Raw genomic sequence first — 27,319 nt, forward strand, 5'->3', positions numbered from 1 at the left:
GTGCAGCGTTTGTCCGAACCCTAGTTAATAATTAAAATTATAATACGCCATAAAAACTCCTATGAAAAATTAACACACTTAAACCAGGCTAACAGTGTTTTGTTCACTAACTTCAATAGTTTATTTTTACCAGTGTTGGGCATTAATCAACTAAATCCTCTATCGACTAAAGTAATCTGACTCCCATTTAGTTCAGACTAATATTTTAAAAATTTAATTCAATTGCAGACGAAGATTAACGTTAGTTTAAACTAACTCGTTAGTTGACTAAAAAAAACTAATTTAGTTCAGATTGATTTAGTCCAGATTAAAGTAATCAGATTGAATTTAGTCAAACTAACTTAATCAGATTGATTTAGTCAACTAAAGTAATCAGATTAAATTTCGTCAGATTAAAATTTATACTAAATCTAATCAGATGAAATAAATCTACACTGTTAAAACTACAGATTGCGTTTGGATTCTTTAAGGGGCTCCTTTCTCTTCTCCCTCCCTCAATGAATATTAAGAAGCTCCTAATGTATTACGGGGGGACATTGGGGGTTGGGGGGCTGCCCCCCTTACCGATTTAAGACCTTAAAAATTAATAATTTTTAAAAACACCCCCTTTGGACTGACGCAGTTTGCGACATGACCCACACTAACCCCCCCCCCCCCATTTGGTACACAATACTGCTTTTGGTCTTCCTTATCTTTATCTTCTTTATCTTTACTAATAATAAAGCTGAAAGTCTATGTCGGGAGGATGTCTGTAGGATGTCTGGATCTCTGTGACGCGCATAGCGCCTAGACCGTTCGGCCGATTTTCATGAAATTTGGCGCAAAGTTAATTTGTTGCATAGTGGTGTGCACCTCGAAGCGATTTTTCGAAAATTCGATTTTGTTCTTTTTCTATTCCAATTTTAAGCCCATTTTTCACAGAAATTTAATAAAATGGGAAAGAATTTGTTCTAAAAATCATCTTTCTTTATCTTTCTTTTCTTTACTTCTTTATCTTTCTCCTTTTCCTTTCTTTTTTAAACAAACAAACCTGAAAGTCTCTCTGTATGGATGTCTGAATCTGTGACGCGCATAGCGCCTAGACCGTTTAGCCGATTTTCATGAAATTTGACACACAATTAGTTTGAAGCATGGGGGTGTGCACCTCGAAGCGATTTTTTCGAAAATTCGATTTTATTAATTTTCTATTAAAAATTTAAGCCCTTTTTCACATAATCTTTACTAATAATAAAGCTGAAAGTCTCTTTGTCTGGAGGATGTCTGGATGTCTGAATCTCTGTGACGCGCATAGCGCTTAGACTGTTCGGCCGATTTTCATGAAATTTGGCAAAGTTAGTTTGTATCGTGGGGGTGTGCACCTCGAAGCGATTTTTCGAAAATTCGATGTGGTTCTTTTTCTATTCCGATTTTAGGAACAAAATTATCATAAGATGGACGAGATTACCATAACGTGGAACCATAACATGGGCATAAGCCAATTGGCGATAAAATTCACCATACATTATTTGTAAATATACAGGCGGACCAAAAGACCTTTTAATTTTCTATTACGGGCAAAAGCCGTGCGGGTACCACTAGTACTGGAATAAAGGCTTGATTTTTTTTCATATCCAGATAGCCGATGCCTATTCCCTATTGCGAGTGACTTATATGAGGGGATGCCCCCCTCTCAAAAAGAAATTCACTCCACTCAAATTATGGGGGAAGGTTAAAAACGCGAAAATTTTCCAAAAACAAATCTTAAAATTTTGAAGTCTGCGCCACCCGCCCCACTACCCCCCCCCCCCCCTGTAGGCCACACCGCTTCTGATCTTATTCGAATAAAATGCTTGATTTTTTTTATCCCGATGGCCGATGCTTGTTCTGTTTCAAAGTAACTTATTTAAGGGGATACCCCCCTTAGATTGAACCCCCCTCAAATTACGGGGGAAATGGGCGCTAAAAATGTTAAGTTTGAACCAACCTCTCCACTGACCACGCCCCCCCCCCCCCCATAGACCACACTGCTTCTGATCTTATTGTAATAAAGTGCTTGAATTTTTTTTATCCAGACGGCTGATGCATGTTCTCCTTCAGAGTAACTTGCGTAAGGGGATACACCCTTTTAAATAGAAACCCCCTCAAATTACGGGGGGTTCCCCCCACCCCCCCAAAAAATTCATTAAAACACGAAAATTTTAAAAAACAAACCTTAAAAATTCGAAGTTTACGCACCCCGCCCCACTACCCCCCCCCCCCTCCCGGAGGTCACACTGCTTCTGATCTTATTAGAATAAAATGTTTGAATTTTTTTTTATCCAGATGGCCAATGCCTGTTCTGTTTCAGAGTAACTTAAGTAAGGAGATACATCCCTTAAATAGAAACTGCCCTCAAGTTATGGGGGGTGGGGGATTCTCCTCCCCCCCCCAAAAACATTGTAAACGCTAAAATTTTTCAAAAACAAGCCCTAAAAATTTTACGCCACCCGCTATACTGACCACGCCCCCCCCCCCCCCCGTAGACCACACTGCTTCTGGTTTTATTGGAATAAAATGCTTAAATTTTTTAACTCCAGATGACTGATGCATGGTCTGTTTCTGAGTAACTTACGTAAGGGGATACCCCTCCTTAAATAAGAAAGTCCCTCATATTCTGGGGGGGCTCCCCCACCTTCAAAAACCTATTAAAAACACTAAAATTTTTCAAAAACAAACCTTTCAAATTTGAAGTCGGCGCCACGGACCCCGTTAGTCTGGATCACCGGATAATCCGGCTCGATCGATTTGACCGATTTCCCTTTACATTTAAAGAGCGATCGTCAAAATTCCATAATAATTATTTAACCCTCTCACGGGCAAGACCGTGTTATGTCGTTGATTGAGTTCCCTTTTCTTCGCAATGCAACTTTTGAATCAATTTGTTTTACTCGATAGGGAAAAAATTGAACTGTCACAGGAGAAGATTACAGACTTTGTAATAACAAAGTAGACATAATTACTGTTTATTTGTAATTCTATGTGTTTCCTTTTAAGGTGATTTTCAGTGAGTATGTTTTATTTTGTTTTGTTTTTTTCATTCTCCGGATATTCGATATCCCGGAATGGGTCGGATTCCAATTAATTCGAATTATCGAGGTTCTACTGTAATGCCCCCCCCCCCCAAAAAAAAAAAATTTAAAAAGATTACATTTTCTCATGGTTTCGATACTTTTTTTGTATTTTTCAAGCAAACGTTCAAAATTTTCCCCGCGGTGGGGGGGGGGGGAGCGGGTCCTGACCTTCATGACCCCTCTTTGTATCTGCAATTGACATACACTTGGACATAAAAATATACATCTGTATACCAATATACTCGGGATAACAAGTTACACTTATATACTCGTATATAAACGTATTTACTTGTGTTTGCACGTACTTTGATGTACATACACGTGGCAAATACAAAATTAGTGTGTAAACGTATATACTCCGATTAACACGTTTACGCACATACTCGTATATACACGTACTTACTCGTATATACACGCATTAACTCGTGTATGCATCATAAATATGTATTTTAACTTACAAATACAAATGTACGTCTGTACACGAGTATACTCGGGTTAAACAAGTATCTACACGCATATTGTCGTCTGTACACGTACATACTCGAAAATACAAGTATTTTTTCTTATATGCACGCATGAATATATATATACACGTTTAAAAGCTAATTTACCTCTGTACACGAGTACACTTGGGGTAACACGTATCTATACGCATATTCTCGTGTGTACAAGTACACACTCGTATATACACGTATTTACTCGTGCAAAAATGCATAAATATGCAGATACGCGTAGAAATACAAATGTACCATTGTACACGAGTATACTCAGATTAAACAAGTATCTATACGTCTTTTCTCGTGCGGAATCGCACTTACTCGTTTGTACACGTATTTTCTCGTATATGCATGCATAAATATGTATATAAACGTTTAAATACAAATTTACCTTTGTACGCGAGTTTAGTCGGGTTAACACGTATCCATACACAAATTCTAGTATGTACACGAACATACTCGCATATACAAGTATTTACTCGTGTTTGCACACATAAATAAGTATACAGGATGTATCAGTACAGCGTTTACATACTTTCAGGGCAGATACAGTGCACCTAGACGCGATAGTGACGACACAAAGCGAAGACAGGGCACGATTAAGAGGAGAAAACATGTTTATTATTTTTAATACAGCAAAAATACTGGTAAGATTTGTCTGGTGCATACAACAGATGTTGCTACGTAAACTGAAGCATCAGATGACGGTGCATGCGCACACGTGGTTTTTGTTCCACCAGGAAGTCCGGGACCCGCCCGGTATTTTTGCTAAATTTCGATATTACAGGCGGGGTCGTAATTTCGAACAGCTTCTTTGATGATGATCGTTGGCCCCTTAATTTTCTTTTTCCTTAGTTTTTTGCTGTACTGAAGATTCTGAACTTGTTCTCTTTTCTTATTCGTGTTTGGTCTTTTTGGTGATTGGTGTTGTCACTACCACGCCTGGAAAGTGTTTACGACCATGCATTGCTATGTGTTTCCCTCGTCTAGGTGTACTCTATCTGCCCTGAAAGTCTGTAAACGCTGTACTGATAAACATTGTGTACACTTAGAAGTTTGAATATAAATCCGTGCACTAATAGACTCGGGAAATACGTATTTATACGTAAAATTTCGTGTTTACACTTACGAACTCGTATATACACGTATTTACTTCTGTTTGCACGTAAAGATACAAAATTCCTGTAGACACGAATATACTCAGGTTAACACGTACAGCTCCGTATATACACGTACACACTCGTATATACACGTACTTACTCGTATATACACGTACTTACTCGTATATACACGTACTTACTCGTGTATGCACGCATAAATATGTATTTTAACCAAAAATACAAATGTACCTCTCTACTCGAGTATACTCGGGTTAAACACGTATCTATACGTATATTCTTGTGTGTGCACGTACATACTCGTATATACTTGTATTTTCTCGTGTATGCACGCATAAAAATCTATATGCAATCTTAAATACAAATGTACCTCTACATACGAGTATACTCGGTGTAACATTTATCTATACGCATATTCTCGTGTAAATACAACGACCTCTACACACGAGTATACTCGGTGTAACATTTATCTATACGCATATACTCGTGTGAATACGTACATACTCGTATTCTCTTATATGCACGCATAAATATGTATATACAAAGCAAATTTCTCTGTTCACGAGTATATTCGGGGTAACAAGTATCTATACACATATTCTCTCGTGTGTTCACGTACATACTCGTTTATACATGCATTTATTTATGTATAAACGCACAAATATGCATATACACATAGAAATACAAATGTACCATTTTACACGAGTATACTCGGGCTATAAAAAACCTAGACATCTATTCTTGCTTGTACACGAACTTACTCGAATATACACGTATTTTCTCGTATATGCATGCATAAATATGTATATATACGTTTAAATACAAATTTACCTCTGTTCACGAGTATACTCGGATTAACACGTATCCATACGTATACTCCATTGTGTACACGTATATACTCGTGTATACATGTATTTGCTAGTGTATGCACAAATAAATTTGTACATACACTTAGAAATTAAACATATCTCCGTGCACGAATATACTCGGGATAACACGTATTTATACGTATAAACTCGTGTTTACAAATATGTATCGTATATACACATATTTACTTGTGTTAGCACGTACTTGTAGGTATATACACGTAGAAATACAAAATTCCTGTATACACGAATATCGTCGAGTCAACACGTATATACACGTATATGCACAAAAATACTCGTATATACACGTACTTACTCGTATATACACGTATAACTCGTGTATGCACGCATAAATATGTATTTTAACGTACAAGTACAAATTTACCTCTGTACACGAGTATACTCGGGTTAAACACTTATCTATACGCATATTCTCGTGCGTACATGAACTTACTCGTATATACTTGTCTTTTCTCGTATATGCACGCATAAAAGTGCATTTACTAGATTAAATACGAATTCACCTTTGTGCACGAGTATACTCGGGTTAACACGTATCTATAAGCCTATTATCATGTGTGCACGTACTTACTCGTATAGACACGTATTTTCTCGTATATGCCAGCATAAATATGTATATACACTTTTAATTAGAAATTTACCTCTGTACACGAGTATACTCGGGGTAACACGTATGTATAAGTATATTCTCGTATGTACATGAACATACTTGTATATACACGTACCTTCTCGTATATGCACGCTTAAATATGTATATAAACGTAGAAATACAAATGTACCTCTTTACACGAGTATACTCGGAGTAACACGTATCTATACGCATATTCTCATGTGTACACGTATATACACGTATCTTAGCTTGTGTGTACGCATAAATATGTATATACACAATTAAAAGCAAATTTACCTCTGTACACGAGTATACTCGGGGTAACACGTATCTATACGCATAATCGTGTGTACTCGTACATACTCGTATATACACGTATTTACTCGCTTATAAACGCATATACACGTAGAAATACAAATGTGCCATCTTACACGAGTATACTCGGGTTAAACACGTATCTATAAGCCTATTGTCGTGTGTGCACGTACTTACTCGTATATACACGCATTTTCTCGTATATGCCTGCATAAATATGTATATACACGTTTAAATAGAAATGTACCTCTTTACACGAGTATATTCGGGGTAACACATGTCTATAAGCATATTCTCGTGTGTGCACGAACATACTTGTATATACACGTACTTTCTCGTATACGCACGCTGGAATATGACGTAGAAATACAAATGTACCATTTTACACGAGTATACTCGGGGTAACACGTATCTAGACGCATATTCTTATGTGTCTACACGTACATACTCTTATATACACGTACATACTCGTATATACACGTATTTACTGGTGTATGCACACATAAATATGTATATTTACTTAAAATTTCAAATATACCTCCGTACACGAACATACGCGGGATAACACGTTTATATACGTATATACCCGCACGTAGTCGTATGTACACGCATTAACTCGTGTATGCTTGCATAAATATATATATGCACTTAGAAATACAAATGTGCCTCTGTTCATGTGATATTTATATTTTACGAATGTAATCTGAATTAAAAAAGTATTTAAATCAATTTGATTACTTTTAATCTGATTACTTTTAGTCTGACTAAATTCAATCTGATTAATTTAATCTGAACTAAATCAATCTGAACTAAATTAGTTTTTTTAATCAACTAACGAGTTAGTTTATACTAACGTTAATCTTCGTCTGCAATTGAATTAAATTTTTAAAATATTAGTCTGAACTAAATGGGAGTCAGATTACTTTAGTCAACTAATCAATGAATTACAAATTTAGTTGATTTTTTTAGTTGATGCCCAACACTGATTTTTACTAGTAAACTCGTAGTAGAAATTTGGTGATAGCATTTTTATTCCAAATTAAACTTCAAATAGAATTTTACTTCCATAACTCAAAATAATAAAGTAAGAAATGAAAACCTGACAAGAGCTCTGAAAAATGCACAGAAAAATGAATAAATTTGAAGGAAAAAAGCGTAAAAATATATTACAAAAAAAAAAAAAAATTGACTTTTTTTTGCGCACTCCGAGGGGAGGGGGGTGGTCCTCGAAGTTCGTAAATTTTTCGAAGGGGGTCCGCGGAGTTCTGAAGTTTGGAAACCTCTGAACTACAGCATTAAACTACGACGCTACGAAAAGGAGTCCAAAAATTACTTCTTTTCTTGGATAAAATAATAAAATAAATGTTTTTAACATAAACTGCTAGTTGTCCCAATGGAAATCCAGAAAGCAACACTTCTATCGATTATATGTCTCTCCGTTCCCCTTTTAACAAGTAAAATGTAGTCGTATTTTTTGCTGAAATTCATTTGCTACTCCTTCAAAAAAAGAAAAAAAAACACCTAACATTTTCAGCTCTTCTTATCAGAACGTTTTTAAAACTTTAGTGTCCCCCTCAATGTGCAGGTTTTCTTTTCTAAAAAACAAATGTAAGGAAACAATGTCATACATTTAAAAAAGAAAGGAAAAAGAAATTTGTCAGTTTCAGGGATTTACTTCTTTCACCTTGTCTAGACGCTACGCTAGTGCAAATGAACAATCTCCAACTTGATGACATTTGGAAAACACTTGTTTAATTAAAAATTGTTGCAAAACTAAGAAATAACGTAACACAAGAAACAATGTATAAAAAATCTCGATTAACTCCCCCCCCCCACTTCCCTTAAATTTATCAGTTTGGTCTTGAAAGTAAGGAGGAAGGTTACTTTCGGGATTTTACGAACGTAACTCATTCATTGTATCTATTAAATTTGTTATTTAAATGTATTGTCCCCGCCCCTCCCCTCCGCGCAAAACTCTGCTACAAATTTAGATTTTCAAAAGTTGGCAGCTCTGGTAATATTTGCCGAATAAGGAACTCTTTACTAACCTCCCATCGGAGTACCCCCTTTAACAAAGAGGGTTCTGGAAGGACGGAGGCATGTAGGCAGGCGCAGAGCTCCTGAAATGGGGAATAGCACAGTTAGGATTTACCTTCAAGAGTTTATTTTTTATCAATGCCGTCCTTAAATCTAAACTACCGTAATAGGTTTTGGCACTATATTAAAAGCAATGGTCCGAGGGGTTAACCCTGCGCCACTGAACTGATGCATATACTATTAAAAATGCATAGCTTTGAAACAATACAAATTAAAAGCCTGTGCATTGGGGTCATAAGAAGTACTGTGATACCGATACTCCCATTAGTTCATAACAACGAATGTTAGTACGAAACTGGGCAAACATTTTCTGTTTTTAGTTTCATTGATTTCATGTCTCATATGCTTTTAAAAACATTTTTTACGCATATTTTTGAAAATTTTTCGTTGGCAAGCATGTAAGGTAGCGTAAGGTAGCCACTGTACCTCCTGGTACAGTGGTTCCCCATTTCTGGAGTTCTGCGCCTACCTATGTAAATAGGCAATAGTAGCATTTTAAATTTTACAGCTGAAAAATAAAAAAACATGAAAGCTACCATTCAACGATTAATACAAACTAATTACATAATAAGATACTGCTTTTTAAAAAAATAATTGAAGGTGAATAGTAAGAGCAAATAATATGTATAAATTGCATTTAAAACTCAAAATGCATTCAAACACAATTTTTTTTTTTTTTTTTTAAATTTGAAAGGTACATTTAACACTTAAACACATCCTTCAAAAGAATAAATAGCCAAAAAAGCAATTTAACTTTTAAATTAACGACTTATGGGGACTGGGCTAAAATTATTGTAACGCCCAACATTTGCTCGTTTCAGTTTGCAGGAAAAAATTTCAAACTTCTTTCCAATCACTTTCCATTATTTTAATAACTAACGAAAAGTAGAATCGAAAATTCTTTCTAAGTTGAAGGATGTCTCAATCACTGATAACTTTCATCACATTTGCATTTTCAATAGCTAATTATCGTGTTTTCGTTTCCTTTTAATACCAGATTTGCCAAGCATAAAACGTGGAACATTCAATGCTCGAAAAAAGTAGACCCTTTTAAGCAAGCAGGGATGCCCATCTCCCCCCCCCCTTCCTACTTTTTCTCAACCCTCTTTCCCTTTTTAATTTTTTAGCTCTCATTTTCAATTTATTTTTTTATTTTGTATTATATGTATTCATATTTTTTAAATCATTATTTTATTAGAAAAGTTCTGTGCGACGCCAATAACATACAGATACACACAGTCACACAAACTAACTAAATAAATAAATGAAATAAAATATAAATAGAATAAAATAAACAATTTAATTAAAAATAAATCAATAAATAAACTTTTAAAAAATTAAAAATACCCCATAAAAATTCAGATGGCGCAACTTGAGCCATATAATCCCCTTCCCCCTGTGGGCATCCCTTTAAGCAAGACATTGATGTCACTCTCCCCCCCCCCCCCCAACATAAAGCTTTAAGAGGTCAAGTCGCTTAAAAATTCGAATTTTAGCTCCCGTAGCTTCGAAACAATTATCTGCAGCAGTAACTTTTCTAAACAAACTTTCCTTCATAGTTCAGGGTTAATTTAGTGAAGTAATGGCGACGGTGTTTGGGGCTTACTTTCAAACGCTATATATATGGATCATTCTTTTAAAACGCATCACATAAAAATAACCAAACAGTAATAGAAAAACTCACTCCTTTAAAGAGGTTGAACACAAGTCCGTATTTTCCCGCAGAGTAAAAAGATAAGGCTTTCCGGTATAAATCAACTCGCCAGGATCGTACCCACATACAAACGCCATGTTTTCGAAGACAGACTATCTAGCCACACAACTTCTTGAATCCAAATTGAAATACAAACTGAAATCAAAACTTGCGGCAGTGCAGTTTAACTGAGCGGTTACATTAAATCACATTAGACACCCATGCGTAAGAAAATGACGAGAGTTTGTTGACAAAGTTTCTTCTCTCCGAGGGTAGTAACACACGAGCGGACGCCTGCTGCCTGTCTTCCCGCATGGGGCCCGCAGAGTTTCAATTCTCCGCGCGTGCGGGAACACACGCAGCACGGAGAAGAGAAAGCACTGTAGAGGTAGAGGCTACGAAATTTCGAAAGCTGGACACATGAGCGGGCATTTGCTGCGGGCGATAAACAAATGCATTTTTTTTTCTGCTTCATTTTAACTTCCTCGTTTCTCAATTATTCGCATTCTATTTTGTTTAGTAGCTACATATTTCTCTTTCTATTAGATGAACGGCACTAGATTGGTATAAACATTTCGCTTTTAATTAATATTTAATAATTAATAATGGTTTAGTAAAAAAAAAGTCTTTTTTTTAAATTGAAATTGGATACTTTTCCACATTTTTAAAAGACTTTAGTAACTTTAGTTAAGAATCAAGGCGAACCTGTTTATCTAAAACTTTTCTTTCTCAAAAACTACTCTACGTCGAAATTTTAAAAGTTTCCTGCATTTATTTATACCACAAATTCAACGTGTCTTTCCTCACGTTTATCTCGAATAAATTTTTCCGGACACCTTATTTTTAATTCCGGCTTCATTAACATCAGTGTTGGAATTTCGCAAAAGTTAAGCAAGCTAAACATTGCATTATTCGTTTCTTAAAATACAGTACGTGAAAAAATAAATTTCATCTTAAAATGCTTGAAAACCTTGAAAATTTGGCAGAATGTAGTTTTTTTTGGAATTTCAAAGCTTCGAACGAATCTGGAGGGAGGGGGAAGCACCAAATCCAACTTCTTCCGACATCAACATGTTAAAATCATGGTTCTGACGTTTCTGTAACATGCTGCTAGAAATAAATTTTTGTGACTCACATATCCCATATCTTGCTATTTATTTAATAACGAATTCAGTATTTTGGAAGCTGTTCTGTTTCTGCTTGCTTTACCTGACTTCTACTGGATAATGTCCACTTGCTTATCACGAGAAAAAAAAATGTAACGCTACCTGTATTTTTTTCGTTTTCAGTACTATACTTGTAGCTGAAAGAAAATTGTTGCAATGAGAAATTCAGTAGTGTATTTAACTTTTTGAATTTGAAAAGGGTTTTTTCTTACAAAGTCAGAACAACTCTTTGAAACTATACAATCAAGCATTAAAATGTCAGAGATTGGAATGGCAAATTAAGTGCTTTAAATAATTTTAGCCGTGATAGAACCCTGGATAATAATAAAATAAGTCTGAAAATCTTTGAAAAGTACTTTTATTTTATTTTTATCTATTATGTAAGCTAGGAGTTTTCTGAATGGTGAGAATGCTTATATTTTCGTTTAATAACCAGCTTCAACTATCCCAGTCAGCCTTTGTTTCAAATTTTAGTTTTCCGATTGCAGTACTTCTATTGACCTCATTGACCTCATATGGTAATAGTGGGGGGGGGGGGCTTGCCCTCGCATTAATATGCAAAAAGGGGGCAGAGCCGAAAAGCTTAAGAACCCCTGCTATAGAATCCTTCAACGGCTTAAAACCCTGCGTGTTTTTCCGCACCGAACTGCGTGTTTCTCCACACAGCGTGTTTCTCCGCAATGCGTGTTTTTCCGCATCGAACTGCGTATCTCTCCAAACTGCGTGTTTTTCCGCACCGAGCTGCGTGTTTCTCCGCCTTGAACTGCGTGTTTCCCCGCACCGAGCTGCGTGTTTTTCCGCACTGAACTGCGTATTTCTTCGCACTGTGTGTTTTTCCGCACTGCGCGTTTTTCCGCACCGAGCTACGTGTTTCTCAGCACCGAGCCGCGTGTTTCACCGCACTGCGTGTTTTTCTGCACCGAACTGCATGTTTCTCCGCACTGCGTGTTTTTCCACACCGAATTGCGTGTTTTTCTGCACTGCGTGTTTTTCCGCACCTCACTGCGTGTTTTTCCGCACGTCACTGCGTGTTTTTCCGCACCGAACTGCGTGTTTTTCCGTACCGAATTGCGTGTTTTTCCGCATCGAACTGCGTGTTTCCCCGCACCGAAATGCGTGTTTTTCCACACCAAACAGCGTATTTCTCCACACTGCGAGTTTTTCCGCAGCTAACTGTTTGTTTCTCCGCACCGAGCTGCGTTTTTCTCCGCACTGCGTGTTTTTCCGCACCGAACTGCGTGTTTTCCCGCACTGGATGTGTCCCCGCACATGCGTCACTTCACTGAAAAATTTCCTTCCGGGATTAACTGTTGTTGCATGGTTTTCCGCTTATGTGTTACTGGGCATAGTGGTTACAGGTCTTTTTATTAACTGGACGGCTGAAAGATAGGCAGTGAAATTTAGCTTTTATTTTTATTTGCAACAAAAAAATTTTAAAAGGAAAAAATATTTTTAAACAAAAATATATGATTTTTTTAAAATAAAATCGGATCAAAAAATGTCAAACATTTAAGCAACTTAAGTTACGAACTAACCCACACGACAATGCACGTGTTAAGAATTCAAAAGAAATCTTTTCAAAATATGAAAACCTCTCTGCTCTCTCCGCTTGAAGTAATAAAATCGTTTTCTCTCTTAAAACGCATACACATTCTTTAACTTGAGATCCAAGAAATATTCCGTATGATAAATACAATTCCTAAGATAATATAACAACAGTTGTTCCTCAAAGTCTCCTTTCCCCCGAAGAGAAAATAATTAAATTTTAAAAGCATATGACATTTAGTACAAAAATGAAAATCTCGCTTCTTCCCTCAATAGAAAAAGGAATTTTTTTAAGTAACGCAATTAATCTGAAACAAACAAAAATACCCCTACAAGGTCATGCTCTTTTGTTTTCGTCGATAGAGGGCTTAATGTCTTCCAATTTGTTATTTGTTAATTAACTGTAAATGCATAGTGTCTATCATGTGCACACTGTATAACATCCCATTCCAGCTGAAAACGATCTTTCGATCAACATACGCAAATGTTAGTGTTAGTTGCGGTTACTATGTGTAAAAACGAATGCATGCAAACATATTTAGTATGAAAACAAAGTAGGGGAATGTGGGGCAAAGTAAAATCGTTAATCTAGCTTAATTTTGAACAAGTTGGAAATTTGCTCTGAAAATTAAGGTACATACAGAACACTGTTAAAACTACAGGTTGCATTCGGCACCTTTCAGGGGTGAAACGCTTGTTCACCAGCGGCACACAATACGGAGCCGAAATGGCACCTCTAACTTGGGTGAAAAACAGGCACCTTTTAAAAAATAGGCAGCCGGGTTGAAAAGAATGAACCTTCGGAGAGAGAAATGGCACCCTTACTGTAGATCCTCCTCCCCTCTCCCCCGTATTGTTTGCGTTCTTGCGTTTTTGAATACAGTTGTGTAATTATTTTTTTTTTAACAGTTTTGTTTTGATTCATGATATTCTACGTTTTGGACTTTTTCACATTGCATGAATTCAGTACTGGAAATGATTAAAACTTGTAATTACAGCATTTGATCATATTTCAGAGTTTTCAACATAGTTAAGAAGTGCTCATTGCTTTAATTCATCTGATCGTGCTCTAACTCAGTGTTTCTCAACCTCTTTTGACTCACGGGTCGGTAAAAGCAAATGAAAAACATTGCGAACCTGTGAAATTTTTATCCTTTTCTTAAAAATAAATAAAATACATATTAATAATTATAATAACACTCGGGCCGTTAAAAACTTCTGAAAAAATTCTGCGTGAGGGTTTTTTTTTTTTTTTTTACAAAGTAATATTAAAAATGAATAAAACAATAAATATCTACCCACTTTACTTGGTATCAAAGAGTTGTCACAAATATATTAAAAGTTAACGACGAGTAATTATTTCAATAATTATAGTTAAGTTAATGATCATTTGTGAGAAATAACTGCACCGAAAGTAAAGCGTAGAGGTACTTATGGATTGCTTACATGAAGAGCCAAAAATATTCTGGGATATTACAGTTACGGAAAAACAAAATCGTTTCTCGAACGTTCAAAAATTTCAATCAAGAGTAACAATAAAATAAAATGCACATATGAAATTTTTCGACAGTTTAAAAACCTAAAGAAATTCCTAACGCTATCGAAATATTAACCGCTAACAGGAAATGATTCAAACACTTGAATGAAAAAGCAAAAAAAAAAAAAAGCTAGACGGAGAGAGATTTCTTTTTTATCTTTTGTGCTTGCTGTTTTGTAGTAATCTACGAAGCACAAGAATCATTTTTATTTCGGTTCTCACATGTTGATTATTGATAATCTTATTGCGGTTATTATTTTGGTGATTAAATTATGCTTATCGAGTAATCAAGAAAATAATGATAGATATATTTAGTAGCGTTTGTAATGATGGAAATTTCACGACAGTAACGGTAAACTGAAACTAAACAACTAAGGGTACTGCGGTACTGTAACGGACTAACGGTAACTGAAAAGCAGTGAACGTACTTTTAACTATGTTTGAAAACCCTAAAAGCTACAAAGTGATCAAAAGCTGTACTTACTTGTTATTTTAAAGAATTATCCTAGAAAAGTTGAGATTTAATCCAATAGTGTACTTCATTCAATGTGAAAGACATAGATGGCCACGCATAGATGCAACCTATCATTCGTCCGCCATATTGAAGTGGTTGAATGTATGCCAGCAGCGCATGCGCCAGCGAGTCATTTAGCGGTAGCTTACTGTTTTGGCACCCCTGTCTGGCGATTGTCTGCTGTTTTTCGCACTACTGCTCTATTTCCTGGCCAACATGGCACCCTTGGGCACCCTGCTTTCACCTTAGGGTGAATATATTCACTCGTCTGGAACCCCTGGTTATAACAGTGAAGGAAAAATCTATTTTATACTAAAACTTGCATTGAAACATTATTTTTTTATCACTGAATGGAATTGGAGATGGAAATTTTCACTTTTTTTTTCACGAGGCAAAGTGCAAAGTAAAATATTTTTCTCAATAAATATTTTCTATTCGATTTTTTAAAGAATTTCTTGATCAAATAAATGAGTATACAAAGGAATGAATGGAAAGGAATTAAAACAATAAACGAATAAATGAATAAATAATTATGGAGAAAAATAAATCAGTTAATAAAATAGTGAATGAATAAGAAAATTTGCGAATGAATAAATAGAAGAGAATTATTAAATGAAGGAACGTAAATAAATTAATAAATGAATACGCCAAAGGTTTGATAAAACATTAAATAAGTAAATGAAATGAGGCATTTCGCTTTGTCCCGCACGAATAACTGTACAAAACATTTAAAATACTAATAAGCTTAATACAGTAGAACCTCTAAATAAGGGACAGTAGGAGGACCATACAACTTGTCCCTTAAAAAGAGGTGTCCTTTCTTTGGAGGTAGGTGAATTGATGCATGCTGTGTGCTTAAGTCAGTATAAGTTCATAATAGATTGAAACTAATAGCATTTAAGAAGATAAATATAAGAAATGCTTCCTATATACTGAAACAAAATTCAGAATTATTCAAACTGAGAAAAAAAATTAAACTTTTATTAAATATTTTGTAGGATCAAAGTTTTGTAAGTTATTTTCATTGATTTCAATTTTGAACTAATGATTTACATGAATTTGTTTGATGCCATGTAATTAAAATGCAAAAAAACAATGTGATCACATTTGAAGTTTTCTATAGAAAACTTGTCATAGGCGGCACACTATCAGTCGGGGCTGAACCCATATAAAGAAATTGATGAGAGGGGAAAGTATGAATGTAGTTCTTAGCAACATTTTTAAAATACATATTTGTTTATTTGCATGTTAATGTCAGTACAAACTTTTACCAGTCAAATTTTGGACAAAAAGTAATCTTGAATTTCAATAAAATCGATATTTCTACTGCATTTATCCTTTTTCTTTTTGTAATTTTACTTTGTTACTGTCTCTTAAATAGAGTGTACCTTAGTAAGAGGCAAATGGAGGTTCCTATTCAAAGGGAATGGGACCAGAAAAAGTGTCCCTTAAAGGATGTACTACTGTATTTAAATATTTTTAATGCTAATGAAAGGCACTTTGTTATTTAATAATTACAAAAATAAGTTTTGACTTACAACAAAATATTCGGGTCTGGTGGGGTAAAGTGGTCATAAAATCGTAGGTTTTGAACTTAGAGGTGGATAATAAATACAATAAATTCTTTAAACACTTCAACTTTTTTTGTTGCATTTTTACATTGCATTATAAAAGAACACGGTACATTGAATTTCAGGGCAAAAATATTGATTTAAGTAGTTTTATAACACTTTCATTTCCCTATGTATTTATGACCACTTTACCCCATGGAGTGGGGGAAAGTGGTCATAGTTTAAAATAGATGCAAAACCGTTACAAATAACCCTAATATTTGTATATTTTGGTTATTTTTATAGTTACAAGTATATGCACGAGTGCGGGTATACACGAGTATATACGTGTCGTGTAAACATGAGTAAACACGTTCATATATGAGTAGATACATGTATATATCAGATACATGAATGCACGAGTCTACTCAAGTATATACGTGTATACATGAGTATACAATCCTGTATACATGATTACCTATAGGAGTGTTTACTTGTCTACACGAGTATATACGTGTCACGTGTATATACGAGTATATACGCGTATAAACCAACATCATATGCGTGTATGCACTTGTATCTCGAGTATATACGTGCCTACCTGAGTATAAACGTGTATAGTAGACGTATATACGTATACATAAGTGTACATACATACATATACTGGTATACACGAGTTAGTTCGTGGATACATCCAGTGCGTGTTTGTACTTTGTTGTTGTTGACTCACGTATATATGTATAGAAGCACGAGTATATACGTATGTTTAGGTGTAAGCACGATTATATTCCTGTATAGACGTATCTACGTACATTTACGTGTATATACCAGTACACGTATGTATACACGAGTATATCCGCTAATATACATGTATGCTTACAGAGGGAATCCAAGCTCTTGGACAAAAATCTAAGGAGTGTGAGAGGGGAGGATAAGAAGCAAAGAATCATAAGGAACTTATAGTCGCTGACGCACTACATGCACACAAAGCCAGATACTGATGAATGAAAAACAGGTCACAAATTTGTTACACAAAGATGATTTTGCTCAACATTTTAGTTTTTAAGAAATATTTAGAGCAGTTGTTAAAAATTACTGTCTGTAGTAGCTCTAATATACGCGTCGCAACAAAGGCGCAGCGACTGATAAAAGTTTTTCAAAAGTCTCGTTATTGCGACAGAGAGTGCTTGCGACGCATGTATTACAGCTGCAGTCCGCAGATTTCATCAGTCGCTTTAAAACTTTCTTAAGACCTAATATGTTGTGTAAAATTGTCTTTGTGTAATAAATTTGTGACCGGTTTTGCATCCATCAGTTTCTGGCTTTGCGTGCATGTAGCGCGTCAGCGTTGTGTTTGTAACCATATGTTTCTTATGGTTCTTGCTTCTTATCCTCCCCTCTAACAGAGTTTAAACTCACCCAAAAAACATGTATATCATATGCTTGTATGTAAGTGTCTACTCGAATATGTACGCGTATATTCGTGCCTAGCAGAGTATATAAGTGTTTTAAAAAAACGAGCATAAGTGAGTATATACGTGTGTAGTCGAATATACAGGGTGATTATAATTAAAGTTCCACTTTCAAAACGCTATAAAAATAAAACCACTGGTTAGAATGACCTCAAATTTCAATGGAATATTATCGGAGAAGGGGGAAAACGTATGACAAAAGAAAAATAAATAGTTGGAATTTTTAGCAATAGATGGCGCTGCAAGTGTCAGAATATGTAAATCAAAACACCTATCATGCGCCCGACTCATTGAAGTTGTTATAAAAACGCCAAATACACGTTTTTTTTTTTTTTCTCATTTTGCATCTAAGAAGTTCACTATGACAGGCTCAATGAAAGACCTGATCGTCCCGATCACTGATCTTAACCCGTGTGACTTCTGCACATGGGGCTATCTGAAAGCTGTTGTGTTCGGTGCTCCGATTGCAAACTTTGCTGAGCAGAAGGCATGCATTGCGCAGCACATTCTAAACGTGACCCCGGAAACACTTCAATCAGTCGTAGAACATGACTGATTGAAGGAGTCGTTTCTCGATTTCAACTTGTTGCAGAAAACGGGGTACATTACATTAACATCTTTTGCGCCAGTCTCACAAAAAGTTAAGACCGATTTGATTTTTACTGATGCTTTTTATGCGATTTTCGGCCTCAGTACAATTAAAAACTAATTCTTCCCATCCGATGTGATATGATCTTTCCTTGCTGGATGGGCTTACTTAACTAACAGTATCACACCAATACCCTCGTGCACGCTGAGTAGTACGGTGTTTCAACGTATAGTTTACACCTTAGGTAATATTTTTTGATTTATTTGTCATTTGTAGTCGACCACTATTAAATATGATGGTTACAGCTCCATCTATTGCTAAAAATTCCAACTATTTATTTTTCTTCTGCCATCAAGTTCCCCCCTTCTTCGACAATAAAGTGGAACTTTAATTATAATCACCCTGTATATCTGTATAGATAAAAAAAAATACTTGCAGATACCCATATACGTATTTATCGGTGCATTTATGTGAATACGTATATATATACGTGCTTTCACGAGTATATGCGTATGCATACGCATATACTCGTATATTTAACCCTGTTTACTGTAAAAGCAATACATATTAAGCGAAATAAATATTTAATTTATATCTGCCCTATACTTAAATATTAAGTGACTTTAGAAGAACAATATTCGTTTAAGCCTAATATTATGACCACTTTACCCCATCTTACTTGAATTGAACTAAAAAATTATCCCAAATAGATTCAGCTAACTGCTAATGAGTGAGAGTTCTTGATACATGTAGGAAGCTTCCTGCGCAGTCAATCTGTTTATAATTCAAACAAACAAAATTTCCCAAGGAAGTTAAAATAGGTGTTTAGATTTACAAAAGTTTCGGGCTCACACAAAATATTTTTTTTACCAAATGAAATTTTGCCAGTTGTAAAATTTTGTATTCAAAATATAGTTTCTAACTGCCTTACCCTAAAATAAAATTTTCAGATTCTTTCGAACATTTTTTTCCAAGCTATAGCCCTTTATTTGAAGCATGACTACTTTACCCCACCAGACTCTAAAATATGAGTATCAATTTTTGAAAATTGATTCTATCATCATATTTTTTGATTAAGGTAATTTTTTCTTGGCGAATAGACTACATGTGTTACTACATGGTAAAAACATTACTCGATAGGTGGCACTAAAAGTAGAGTAAATATTTCACCATTTCACTTTGCCCCTTATTCCCCAACTTAAAAGTTACTTAGTTTATTTTGTAGTTTATGAAAAACTACATCAAAATGCTGTTGTTGTTTTTTTTTTCTTTTTCTTTTTTGCTCTAATAGATGTGACTAATTAGACTTTTTTTTTAAAGATTTCCCCAAGAAACATGGAGCAGCGATTGCGAAAACCTTTTGCGCGTTCCATATCAAGCAGAAGAACGAAAATAATAAGAAACAATCTTGTTTATACTGTGTGTTTTCCCGCATCGTTGTGTTATACCACTGAAAACTCCCGCGCGGGCAGATCTGCGTGCTTTCCCGCTCGTGTGTTACTGTCCCAACTTTCATAAAATTGGGCTGAAATTAGCTGGAATTTGGTGTGGAAAACAAGTGTTTATTCCCGTGAATAAGGTGGGTCTTTTTTGGGAAGTGGGGGGGGGGGGGGGCGGGGAGTTTGAACACATCCGGAATTTTTTTTAATTATTTCCAGCGAAGAGAAAGTTTCGATTTAAAATTTTTTTTTAAAAGATTTACACTTTAGTCTTTTTAACTATTAAAACTAAATGCAAATTACGTTACGCTTTATTGCACATTTATTATGCAATAAAGCGTAAAGAGACCCAAACTACTCACTAAAATGCACAAAATAGATTTTTTTTTAAAGTTAGTTTATTACTAAATGCTTCACTGATTAGTGGTTGTTAAATGTTTAGATTTATAAGAATAATTGAGCTTTGCCAATATTGATTACTGATTCATAATATTATAAGGTGAAAATCTTCACGAAGCAATGAATGTTGGAAGAGCATTAGTCAATAAATATATTTTTGGAACTTAGATACATGAACATAAACTCCTGTTCGTGAAAATTGCAACACTATGAAGGAAGCAACTATGAAGGATGCATCATAGTTGAATGAAATTTAGTACACAGTTGAGTGGTAATAGTACAAAAAATGCTTACATTTTCAAACCAAACAAACAATAAAAAAAATATATAAAAAAAATAAAAATTAGTATTTTGTGTGGCCACCACGCGCCGCAATAAGAGCTGCTACACGACTCGGCATGGAGTGAAACAAAGTTTCATTATCTGCCTGCGGAAGAGTATTCCATATTGCTTGTATGTGCAATCAAAGTTCGTCTGTCGAAGCAACAGGACGAGGATCACGAGCGAGACACCGCCCAACGAAATCCCACACATGGTCAATCGGTGACATATTCGGGGAATATGCAGGCTAAGGAAGAAGCTGTACCTGCTGCGAATCAAGGTAGGATTTGACAGTCCTGGCGACATGTGGACGGGCATTATCCTGCTGGAATACAGCCCCTGGCAACCCTTGCAGGAAAGGAATAGCTTGGGGCTGTAAAACTTCGTTTATGTATCGGGTAATGTTCAAATTGTCCACAATTCGTAGCAATTGTGATCGTCCATGATATGCTATGGCACCTCAGACCACAACTCCAGGTGTTCGTCCACTGTGGCGTTCGATAATGCACTCCGGAATGTGTCGTTCACCAGCATAGCGCCTGACACGAATTTGGCCATCATGGTACCACAAATTGAAGCAGTATTCGTCAGAAAAGACGACCTGTTGGCAATCAGCATGCCAGTTCCTACGCACATTGGCCCATTGTAGCCGCAGGCGGCGATTGTTTTGCGTGAGAGGAATCCTGTATAAAGGAATCCTTGCGCGCAGCCCACGCTGCAGCAGACGTCTCCGAATTGATGAAGCACACAATGAAACATATGTAGCTGTTGACCACCGTGCTGCCAATTGTCTAGAAGAAGCTGTGCGGTTCGTCAGCGCCATACGCATCAGGTGTCTGTCATCGCGAGCTGACGTCACATTTCGGGGTCCATTCCCGGATTTCCGAGCTGTCCGACCCTCGTCCGTCCACTTTTCTAAACACGCATGATTGTGCTGCTGTTGGCTGCACACGAGCGGCTACTGCACAATAAGACAATCAAGCTTCACGAAGGCCGACGATTTTGCCCCGTTCAAACTCCGAAATTTGCTCAAATTTCGCTTTCTTTCGTCGAAGAGGCATAGTAAAGATTCAGTTAACGTTTACTCTAGCATATAACCACCGATAATCATACACGCTTTGCTACAGTCGTCTTTTTATATTCGGTTCGATCCGCCGTTCAGAGGGCGCTGCTCAGCATGCGCTATCGGTCTGCAATTATAATCATTTGCATATCATGCCCTACTTTACATTTCCTGCAATTTTCAGCTCACTCGCGTAAGTCCTTCGTGGGGTTGCAATTTTCACAAACAGGAGTGTATTATTTATTCTTTTGGGAACCACACACATTCCGCCTCAGCGGCTAAGAACAACACCTTCCTCGTTACAGAGGAAAAAACCAACACCCAGGAGGATCAAAGTTGAGTCGCGAGAGACCGCAAGGGATGTGGCAGCACCCTCTCAGTGAACGCGTACAAACATCTTCCCCCGCGATGAACTACAGTTCACAAAATTAATAAAATCGCCGAGTCAGTATGTTACTTTGAATGCTTCTGGACTTTTCATTGGACTACCAGACGGTTTAATGGGCAATAGTGAGGCAGGTCACATGAATATTGGTTGTTTACGAGTAATGTATCAAGATGTCGTTCGTATAAACATGGATGTGGAAAGCAAAAAAAAATTGCTGAAAATCCCAACTTTTTACAATGCACCAGCAATGTTAAATTCACCAATGGTAAACTTCACTTGTTGGGCTTGATTAGCAATGGAGGTGTTCATGCTCATATTCAACACCGATTTGCTCTTCTGGAAGCTGCTAAGGATCAGAAAGTTTCCAAAACTTATTCATTTCTTCGGTGATAGCAGAGATACCGCTCCTACAAGTGCAGTTTTATGTGCAGCAAGTCCTTGATAAAGTAAAAGAACTTGAATATGGTAGTTTAAGCACCATATAACAGGGCGTTATTATGCCATTTTTTTTTAATTACACCCGCCAACGTCCTCTCGCACATAAGGCGCCTTGCAGTCCAATACAACAGTGATGCAGTAGTGTAGTGGGAAAGCTCTTTGAACACGACATCCTTGAGCACGTCGAGAAGAACGGGGCAATCAAAAAGATTCTCCTCCGGCATTTGCATAGTCCCTTCACATATTGGGCACAGTGGAGAATTGGCCAGTTCGATTTTAAAAAGATGGGCTTGTCAGTAATCGTGACCAGTAATGACACAAAAAGATGTAACCCCTTCAACTCTAGGGAGGAGAGAAAGTTGCAGTCCTGTTTGGTCTTCAAGAAGACACACCCAAGATTTTCCGCTGGCAATGTCACCGGAGAGAGGAAATTCTTTTGAGCCCGATATTGCTCCCAAGATGTCGCTTGGAATTTTGAAGAGGGATCAGGAGACAAGGTGGATTTAATGTTGAAGCCTCTTTAGCTAATAAGTCAGCTTGCTCGTTGCCATGGATGCCGCAGTGGCTTGGTATCCAATGGAGCACAACGTCTTTACCGGAATGAAGAAGTGAATTTATAATGAGTTTACATTTAAACTCAGTCTCTGTCGGGAAAAGGTTATAGTCTGTAATTGACTGTGGTGCAGCTTGAGATTCAACAAAAATGACAATTTTTTGGCAAGTGATCTCAGTGACATCCCTAAAAGACAGATAAATTGCAAAGATTTCACCGTCAAAATTATTTGATCAGCACTAAGAGGTTCCTTTAGGCTGAAAAATTTGGAAAAAGCGCCAGCACCAGCCCTACCTGAGGAGGCTGTGGCAAATCTATCGGTATATACGTGAAACCAATATTGAAATGGATACCTTTCATGAATAGCCCTTAACTCAGCCTGTGAAGAAGAATGTTTACGTAGAGGCTGCACCAAGTCCAAATTAGCAGTAGCGTAATTTAAAGTACCAGGGAAAATAGACAGTCTAAAACTGGGCTGTCTGATGCTCGAGACATCGAGGTCTGTAGCAAGTCGGTGAAACTGAAATAAGAAAGGATGTTGTGTTTTGAGTCTGATCTGAGGAGGGATGTAGCTGTTCTAAAAACCCTCTTTTCTGAGCAATCTCTCACCTAGGGATAAAGCACTGTAGGTCCGTCTATCTGACAAACAATAAGTCGCAGTTTGCAAGTCCATAGCAGCAATAGGGGTTGATTTTGCAGCACCAGTAATGAGTCTTAATGCCTTGTTTTGTGTAACGTCTAGTTTATCTAGAGCACTATCAGAAGCGGTGATAAGGAGTTCCAGCACCGTAACCAAAAACTGGTTTAATGTATGAATTAAAGGTGGAGATAAGAACGCTCTGGGAAGCTCCCCATTTTTACCCCAGCAATTCTTTTCAGCAAGTTAAATCTACTCGTCACCCTTTCGACCACTAGATGAATGTATTTAGTCCAGTGTAGCTTAAAGTCTAATGCCATACCCAAGTAAGTAGCACAATCAGTCCTGTTCAAATATGTATCACTATAGATCAAACTGATGTAGTGCTTCTTTGTGCTCAAAGTGAAAAGTTCAAAAGTTGTCTTCAGAATTTATCTTGAACTCGTTTTCTAGGGTCCATGCCTAAAGGGCTTTATTATTTTTTTTCCAAAGCAAGGATATCAGAGATAGTTGACCATATGACGAGGTCATCAACATATAGCAGTGAATTAATCTCAGGAACAACTTTGTCAAGGAAGCTTTATAAGTCATCTATCATGATATTAAATAGAGCTGGACTTAAAACTCAGCCTTGAGGAAGGTCTTCCTGGTTTGTCCGTAACCAGAACGAGAATTTCGAAATTTGATATTTAGGAACCACTGTGATAGGAAGTCACGAATCCATTTAAAGAGATAGTCCAAAACTTTAGAGTTAGAAAGTTTTTTAAGGAGCAATCTTCTCCACACGCGGTCAAAAGCCGATGTAAAATCCACAAAGGCAGCAATTGTGCTTTGCTTCAGGTGAAATCCATCATTGATGTGTTATAATGCCATGGATCGTGATAATAGATATGAAAGAATAAAGCTTTCATATGATGGGCTTGTACAAGGTCTTGGAGAAAAAAACTAACCCATTTGAAGTTGAATTGATAGAAAAACGATAATCTGACAGTAAAGATCCTCAAACAGATGAATTGTTGAAGCCTATTATTGTATATGAAAATGATATGATCCAGGACAATGATACTCTCATATTCATCAACTATCGCGCTGACAGAGTCCGGCAGATATCTTCCGCTTTCGGCATAAAACGAGAGTTCGAGACAAGCAAAGTAGCTCGGAATCTGAAGATATATACATAATGACCCAGTATAAAAAGGAATTTCCATTCAGTATGCTGTACCCGCCTACTGTTCCCGTTAATGTGCTTTCCGAGTGGGCATCCCGAAAAGTTCACCCTCAGTTGCATTGTGCCGAGACCAAAGACATTTTAGGACAATGTGAACCAACGCAGTACCCGAATCTAGAGACCATAGGTGCAAGAATAATGACTAAATATTAAAACATCACTACTAAATACCAATTATAAATGTCATATTTAATAATATAATCAAGGGAGACGATAAGTAACTTTCCTTATGTACCTACGCAGCCATAGCGACCTAACTACTGAAGCAATTGAACTAAAATTTTAGATACGGTTACTTGAAGGTATACGCTCGAAATTGTGATGATTTTAAACAGCATACAGTGATCAAGGTTAAGGTTACAGTGAATGAATATCAAATTTAAAAAAAAACACACTTTTTTGACGCAAAGTGATCAGCGTATTGAAAAACTACAAATGGCAGTGGAACGATCGGCGTGTGACGAAATTTGCTCGTTGGCAAATTCGAGCGTCAATTAAAGAAACTCTTTTCACTCTGTATTTTCACTGCTTTTTTCTCAGGCAATGATTTGCAAGTGGTGTTTAGTGATTGGTTTTACTTCTACTGCTGTCTAACCAAGTAAGTTATGAAAAGTACTTCGAAAATCCTCTTCTCTTACATTGCCACTAGGACTAAAAATTATCATATTCGCAAATGCTTTAAACCTACAATTTTTGTCATACTCGGACACTCCACTCGTTCCAACCTCATTCGAGGTTTTTCAATATGCAGATCAATTTGCGCAAAAAAGTGGGGGCTGCAATTCGAAATTTTATTGCTATAACCATGAGTATTGTGCTGTTTAAAATCCTCACAGTATCATGCACATATATTCAAATATCATACCTAAAATTTTGGTTTTATTGGTTCAGCGTATTAACGCTGGGATTTCATATGTAGGTAAAGTTCATTTTTTGCACCAGTATTTTATACATATAATATTGATCAGTAGTAATGCACATGTCAGTTTTAGCGCCAAGCTTCTTTCTCATAATTTCACTCTCTCGAATCTACACTATTCCAATTCCGTGCTGATCCTCTCCATAGGCCTGGCCCCAGTTACTGGTAATAATTTTTTTATGGATAAAATTTTATATTTTTTTTTATCTTAAGCAGAAGAAAAAACACCTTAAAACCATATACAGGGTTACATGAAATAAACAGCTAGCTCAGTCATTTCCAGCCGAGGACTGCAGTTTCGTGCTTATTAGCACTCATCAGCCCGGCGTAGGAAAGTGACTGAGCTGGAGATGGAAAACCCTGGAAATGACTGAGCTGGTTGTTTATTTCATGTATTTCTGTTTCCCCCCATGCTATTGGGCGGTATTTTACTGAACATATACAGGGTGTTCCGTTTTAACCTGCAAGACCTTTATTTTCGCAACCGTTAGTCCTAGATGTATACTTCCAATTGCAAAAATGTTCAAAATCAGATGCAGAGTTAAGATATTGAAAGTTTGAAGCAAAAATAAAAATGAGTGAAAAAATACGAAATTTAACATTTTATACGGGTCCTAGGTCCCCTAACTAATATTTAGAGAAATAATCGCCATTGAAAGATATTACTAATCCAAAAAAATGACATTTGTGCGACCAAAACTCAAGGAGATATTCCAGTTTAAAGTTTTAAGGGACCATACAAAAGATGAGTTTGGATCTCATCGCTCGTTCAGAAGAATGACAGGTCGTCAAAATAAGAAAAACAAGGTATTTATATTTTGCATTGCTATTCAAAAACAAATGCAAATGTTATGCTGTGATATGCATAAACACAAATACGCGTGCACAAAAACCTCGAATAATTTGAAAAATCACTCCTATATGCACACAGGTAATTTTAAAAACACTTGTTTACCACTATATTTTCCCCCAAAAGGTGTTACTGACGGCGAGTGAAAAGTGGTGTAAGTCAAAAAACGCTGCGTTTCATATCTCGGTGAACATTGGTCATACTAACTTCAAACTGTTTGTGTTGGAATTATTTTTTAATGGAGATTATTTCCCTAAATATAAGTTAAGGGACATTGGGCCCGTATAAAAAGTTTAATTTTGTATTTTTTGACTCACTTTTATTTTCACTTCAAACTTTCAATACCTTATCCCTGCGTCTGATTTTGAACATTTTTGCAATTGGAAGTATACATCTAGGACTAAC

At 36.4% G+C, this 27,319-nt stretch overlaps 2 protein-coding genes across 3 annotated transcripts in view; one reads left to right on the forward strand and one right to left on the reverse strand.

Annotated features, from left to right (window-relative positions):
- LOC129218066 (uncharacterized) overlaps window positions 1-10,507 on the reverse strand; it is a 186,552-nt gene extending 176,045 nt beyond the window's left edge. For both annotated transcript variants that reach the window (XM_054852255.1, XM_054852254.1), the window contains exon 1: window positions 10,298-10,507. In XM_054852255.1, coding sequence (XP_054708230.1) covers window positions 10,298-10,393 — 96 coding nt within the window. In that variant the 5' untranslated portion in view covers window positions 10,394-10,507. The remainder of the gene's footprint in view (window positions 1-10,297) is intronic.
- Window positions 10,508-21,397: 10,890 nt separating this feature from the next.
- On the forward strand, window positions 21,398-25,298 carry LOC129218895 (2,3-bisphosphoglycerate-independent phosphoglycerate mutase-like). Its single transcript, XM_054853216.1, is given in 8 exon segments — window positions 21,398-21,418; window positions 22,321-22,491; window positions 22,494-22,663; window positions 22,665-22,709; window positions 22,711-22,770; window positions 24,770-24,857; window positions 24,859-25,095; window positions 25,098-25,298. Coding segments are annotated over 8 exon segments (993 nt in total).
- The last annotated feature ends 2,021 nt before the right edge of the window (window positions 25,299-27,319 follow it).

The sequence above is a fragment of the Uloborus diversus genome, chromosome 3, assembly GCF_026930045.1.
Source record: "Uloborus diversus isolate 005 chromosome 3, Udiv.v.3.1, whole genome shotgun sequence".
Lineage (NCBI taxonomy): Eukaryota > Metazoa > Arthropoda > Arachnida > Araneae > Uloboridae > Uloborus > Uloborus diversus.